Source organism: Poecilia latipinna, unplaced genomic scaffold, assembly GCF_001443285.1.
Source record: "Poecilia latipinna isolate Pla-1442-1.1 unplaced genomic scaffold, P_latipinna-1.0 Scaffold1310, whole genome shotgun sequence".
NCBI classification, from domain to species: Eukaryota; Metazoa; Chordata; class Actinopteri; order Cyprinodontiformes; family Poeciliidae; genus Poecilia; species Poecilia latipinna.
The window spans coordinates 11,418-16,932 of record NW_015113926.1 but is presented as its reverse complement, the minus strand read 5'-3'; the positions used below and the strand labels follow the sequence as shown (position 1 = coordinate 16,932).

Here is a 5,515-nt window from a genome sequence, read left to right as displayed (position 1 = left end):
CCCTCTAATATTTTTTTTTTTTTTTTTTTTTTTTTTTTTTTTTTTTTTTTTTTTTTTTTTTTTTTTTTTTTTTTTTTTTTTTTTTTTTTTTTTTTTTTTACAAAATAGTAACTAGTGGCGGGGCTAGCAACTTATTTTTATTTTAAAAAGTCACAGGGGAAGAATTTAGTGACTTTTTTTTCAGTGACTAGCAACAAATATAGCAACGTTTTTTTAAGTCGAGTAACTTAAAAAAACATTAGTGACGAAAAATAACAACATTTTTCTTTCTTTTGTTTTTTACACATAACTAACAAAAAAATATAGTTATTATTATTATTATTATTATTATTATTATTATTATTATTATTATTATTATTATTATTATTATTATTATTATATTATAAACGGCACGGTTTTCCGTTAGACTTTTATGGCATCATGTGAAGCGCCGGTCCTTCTGCCGTCTGTCTCTCTCTCAGCTGTGACGTAGACTGCAGTACCACAGTTCCGACCAAAGAGGGCAGCATTTCCAGGCAAAATATTATTGGATTAAATTTACCTGAAAATTCAGGATTTGAGCAGAAACATAAAGATAGATCCTTTAAGGAACAATTTAGACATTTTATCAGTAAATAAAAGTTTATTTTTGGTTCAGTTTCTTCTCACCTCGGCTGCAGCTTTCAGTTTGGAGCTGATGTAGAGATTCGAGTCGTCTCTGTCTCCCACCTGGAACACACACACACACACACACACACACACACACACACACACACACACACACACACACAGGTTAGTGATTAACCTGCAGCTGATCTTTGACTGAACCGCTGCAGGTTCTGGTCGGTCTAACTGGTCCGGCTCTGAGAACAGAACCAGCTGCTGTAAACCCAGCTGGTTCAGGCCGGTTCAGACCGGACCGGTTCTGTTTCTGAACCGGTTCTGTTTCTGAACCGGTTCTGTTTCTGGACCCAGACGTCTCACCTGCAGAACCACCAGACCGGGTCTGAACCCAGAGAACTGGTTCCTCATCTTCTCCACGTCGTTCTTCAGCCGCTCCCTCACCAACCTGCACACACATCCAGGATCAGAATCTGACCTACAGGTGGCGCTACAGTCAGGGGGAAGTGAACCCGACCCGAACCGAGCAGGCCGGACCAAACCGCCCCACAGAACCAGCAGCTGAAATGACTCTGAAGTTTCTTGGAAGCGGTTTGGTCCATGTTGCTTCTCTGATTTCTGCAGACATTTGTTCTCCTGATCCCATTAATTCCTGCTGACCTCTGGGCTTTGACTAGACCGTTACCCTGGTTCTTCTCGTTGTCAGCCGTTCTACTGTAGGTCTGCTGCTGTAGTTCTCTAAAGTGATTGATGATCAATTTTAGGGGTTCAACCAACAAAGTCAGAGCCGCTGCTGAATCAGGGATCTTCCTGCTGCGCATCAGGGAGAAGCAGCAGCTGCTGAATTTAACTGTAATCAAAGCCGATCCGTTTATGACAAGTTTAATTTATGATGTCAACATCAAGTAGTAATTTAACTCATATGTTAGTTAAAGTTAAATTTCTGTTTTTAATGTTCGAAGAAAAAGTCAAACTGAATTTTGTGCAACTTTTCGGGTCAAAGTGCCCAAAGGTCGCCGCTCTGCTGAAAGTCCTGGATAATGTTTTTTTTCTGCATAATAAACTTCTGTCTAAACGGCTTTCTGTAAATATTTGAAGTGATTATAGCTAATAAAGTCTGAAAGTTACTGTGAACGATTTTCGACTAGTCGACTGGTATAACGTTGAGGTTTACTTTAAAACTATTTCTCTGTCTTGGAATCGAGCTGCAGCTGCTGATTTAATGTGTTTGTTGATGTTTTTCTCCATCTCGGTAACAGAAATGAACTTTAATCCAATGGAAGCAGAAAGTTTAGTAAGCTTATATTTTACATTTGGTCTGAATTTTTTTTTCTCCAGCGATGCATAAAGAGCACTTTGCAGGTTTCTGAGGAACAGTTCAGGTTCAAACAAAATGTGTCTTCCTGATTTACGGTTGTTGCTCCAGTAACTTACTTGGACGTCTTGCTGCCGGAAATAACCGTTGCTAAGGAGCGCCGGCTTGCTTGGCAACCAGCAACGCTGAGGCGAAGCGACCGGGATGCCAGAGAAAACATGGCTGAAAGGATGAGAGAGAAACTCGATTAATCACCTGAGGAGAGAATAAAGTCTGAGCTCAGCGCTGCTGGATGATTCAGCCTGAAGTTTATCAGTAAAGCTGCTCCTGTTTTTATATTTAATCATCAAACCCCATTAAAAAAGTAAAGCAGATGTTTAGAGCTGCAGTCAAACTAAAGAGAAAGTCAATCTTTTTCTGGATCAGTAAAGTAAAGAAACTCTGAAACGGATCTGCTGGGCTGAACCGGTTCGGACCAGAAGTTCAGAACCAAACCAAACTCAGTTCAGTTCAGCAGAAACTCGCTTCAGGTTTCTGACGTCAGAGCGCCAGATGCAAAGAAACTGCAGAAAATGAGTCAAAATGACCAAATAAATGTCTGATGAACCAGATCAGGGTTGACCTTTTACTGCCTGATCAGAGACAAACTGAAAGTAAAACATCAGATCAAACAGACCAGACCGAGAAGTTCTGATCCAAAAAGAGTTCTGTTCCTGCTGCAGATCAGGCTGCAGCTGCAGACACGTTAGCTGAAAACTTCCCCAGAACTACAGCCTGCATGCAGACAGACAGACAGACAGACAGACAGACAGACAGACGGTCTGACAGCAGCAGCAGATTCTCACCTGGTCGCACAGCAGAACTCAGAAACCAGCAGCTGCTCCAGATGTTTCTGCTCCGTCCAGTCTCTGCAGCAGGGGGCGGGTCAGCAACTGTATGGAAGACCAGAAGGGACAAAAATAACGCTAAGGCCAATTAACCAAATCTGTAAATTAAATTAAAATTATTTAGAAAAAGGGAAGATTTAAAATAGAATAAAAAAACTGATCCGTCCGTCCGTCCGTCCGTCCTTAGACGTCTAACTGAAAAGAGTAAAATATTAATATGAATTCTAATGAAATGCAGCATACGGGGAACCATTCATGTCGACATTTATAAAATTTTCCTCTTGATCCAAAGATCAAGTAAATTTATGTTTCTATTTTTCATAAATTTTCACTCATTGTGTTAGGAACCAGGGTTTTTGCTTTGTGGTGATTTTCTGTTGCCTGCTGCTTCCCTCATCATCCACTAGATGGTGCCTAGAGGCTGCACTGTGATCTATCACCTAATCATCTAGGAGTATATGAGGAGTGGGCTGCCAGCACTTTGATTCCTGAGTGTTTGCCAGTTGTGGTACTCTGCGCCACTCTGAGTCTGCTCTCTGAGATTATTTCTAGTAATATTTCCCTGTTGCCTCTCTCAGGTGTTTCCTCGTGGTGCTTTGGATTTTACCCACTGGTTGACCGAGTCCCTCTGAGCCTCTGAAACATGTGATTATGACTATTGTTTTTACGAGTTTCTACAGACTCTGATAGAATTCCCTTGAAAGATGTTTTAGAAAAATATTCTGCTGTTTTAAATTTGATAATGCTGCATCTATAAATAAAAAGTGAAGGTATAAAAATCTTCTGTTACACATTTTGGTTTACATCTCATCATCTTGCATTTACAGGGTTTTAAATATTTAAATTTATTTTTCAGCATTGTGTGTTTTTGTCTTGTGGAAAGCCTCTAAATTGACTGAATACAATAAAATACATATCAGAAAGGTTTCTACCGTAATCCATCAGATTAATGAAAGAGGTCCAGCTTCACTCTAAGAGATAAAAAGTTTAATTTACCTTCCATCTGAAACAATCAGGTTCAGATGAGATTCTGTTTTTATGAGGTGAATTTGAAGCAAAGAGGGACTAAAACTGAGCAAAACAAGAAAGAAAATCTGTATAAACAGAGTTTGTACAGTTTATTTTCTTTTCTAAAATTTGTTATTTTGACAGTAATGGGCTTCCATACACACTGCGTGTTTGTGTGTTTCTGAGCCGCTCCTGTTCAGAGCTGAACCAAACCAGCGCACAGAACCAGAATGATACTGGGAGGAGTGGGTCAAAAGTCTAACTGGGAGAAAACTGGAGGAGGGGGCGGGGCCTCTTCTGTCAGCCAATCAGATAACACTCTGCCAGGGAGGCCCCGGAAAACAGGAAGTCGCTTCTTCAACACAGTTAACTTGTTTTCATCTGTGGTTTATCTGGATACGAGGACGGACATGTCCAGGTGCATTCTGGGAGATGTAGGAGAAAGCAGAACAGTGAAGCCTTTCACACAAATCTCTTCCAACTACAAGAACCGGCCCAAAAACAAAACAAAACAAAAGAAAAGAAAACACAGAGAACCAGAGCCAAAGTGTTAAAGTTCTGATGATTTTTCTGTAAACATGTTCATATGAATCTGATCTGTTTCCTCCACGATGTAAATGAACTTCGCTCTGAATCCAGTTTATGAATGACGGTGTTTTCAGTGAGTCTGTGTGAACTGAGCTCTTCCTGTAAACATGGAGTTTGTGTTTATGTTGTAACATCTTTGGGTTTTACTGGTTTCCAGTTCGGCTCCTCATCTGCCCTCCTGTAGAGAGAAATTAAACATTATAAACAGATTAAAACATGCAGGAAGCAGAAACACCGGTGTGGTGAGTCTGGTGGTGATTTTAGCTTCCACCAGCAGAGGGCAGCAGACTGAGCATGCTGTTTAAGGGTTTACAGTTTGAATGTAAAATTAAATTTACTGATAGAAAATACAGTTTAAATTGTTTGTAAAGCAGAAAAACTGTCATCAATGATCTGCTGTTCTCTGCCAAATAGAGAAAAATAATCTAAAGACGAATCACAGATCCACCAATCAGAGAGCAGAGAACAAAATTATACTGAAGATCAGAAACACTAACATGTTTAAAGTAAAAGGGAAAAGGATTTGATAAAAAGTCTATTCAAGTACTGAGAAAGTGAACAAATTATCAATCATATGATATTTAAAAGTTACATCATCAGATGGACCAAAATATAAACTAAAGTGCAAATTTTGATATTTTAAGGATGAAAATGCCAATAATTCATATCAATAACAAAAAACAACAAAATCAGGCAAAATATTTCTTTTCCAGATCAGTTTCCTTCAATAAAATCTGATGAAACTTAAACTGCAGCTGTGTGTCTGTCTGCTGAGCTTCATGTTTGTTGATGTTTGACTCAGTAAAAGTCTAAATTGTTCCTGATGTGAAGCTCAGTTCTTCTCTGTGGTTTAGTTTCTGATCTGTCCCTCTGACCAGCTGAGCTTCAGATGAAACAGAAACAGGCCCACAGCATCACAGGTCCTCCACCGAACCAGCAGCAGTTCAGCTGTTCATCGTTTCAGCAGCTTCAGTCTCACCAACCAGCCTGTCCAGATTCATGATAGATAAATAAAGATGAAGAGGAAATGACCAGTCATCATCATCAGATGTTCTGCTGGATGATTGACATGTTGTTGATGTTCCTGCTGAATACCCAGCATGCCTCCTCAGGTGTG

The 5,515-nt window shown here is 39.6% G+C and overlaps 1 protein-coding gene across 1 annotated transcript in view; it reads right to left on the bottom strand.

Moving 5' to 3' along the window:
- Nucleotides 1–2,842, bottom strand: part of LOC106961542 (C-1-tetrahydrofolate synthase, cytoplasmic) — an 8,814-nt gene extending 5,972 nt beyond the window's left edge. The window contains exons 1-4 of the mRNA XM_015055340.1: nt 2,761–2,842; nt 2,035–2,137; nt 964–1,048; nt 649–708 (exon numbers count right to left, since the gene is read on the bottom strand). Coding sequence (XP_014910826.1) covers nt 649–708; nt 964–1,048; nt 2,035–2,135 — 246 coding nt within the window. The 5' untranslated portion in view covers nt 2,136–2,137; nt 2,761–2,842. The remainder of the gene's footprint in view (nt 1–648; nt 709–963; nt 1,049–2,034; nt 2,138–2,760) is intronic.
- Between the last annotated feature and the right edge of the window lie 2,673 nt (nt 2,843–5,515).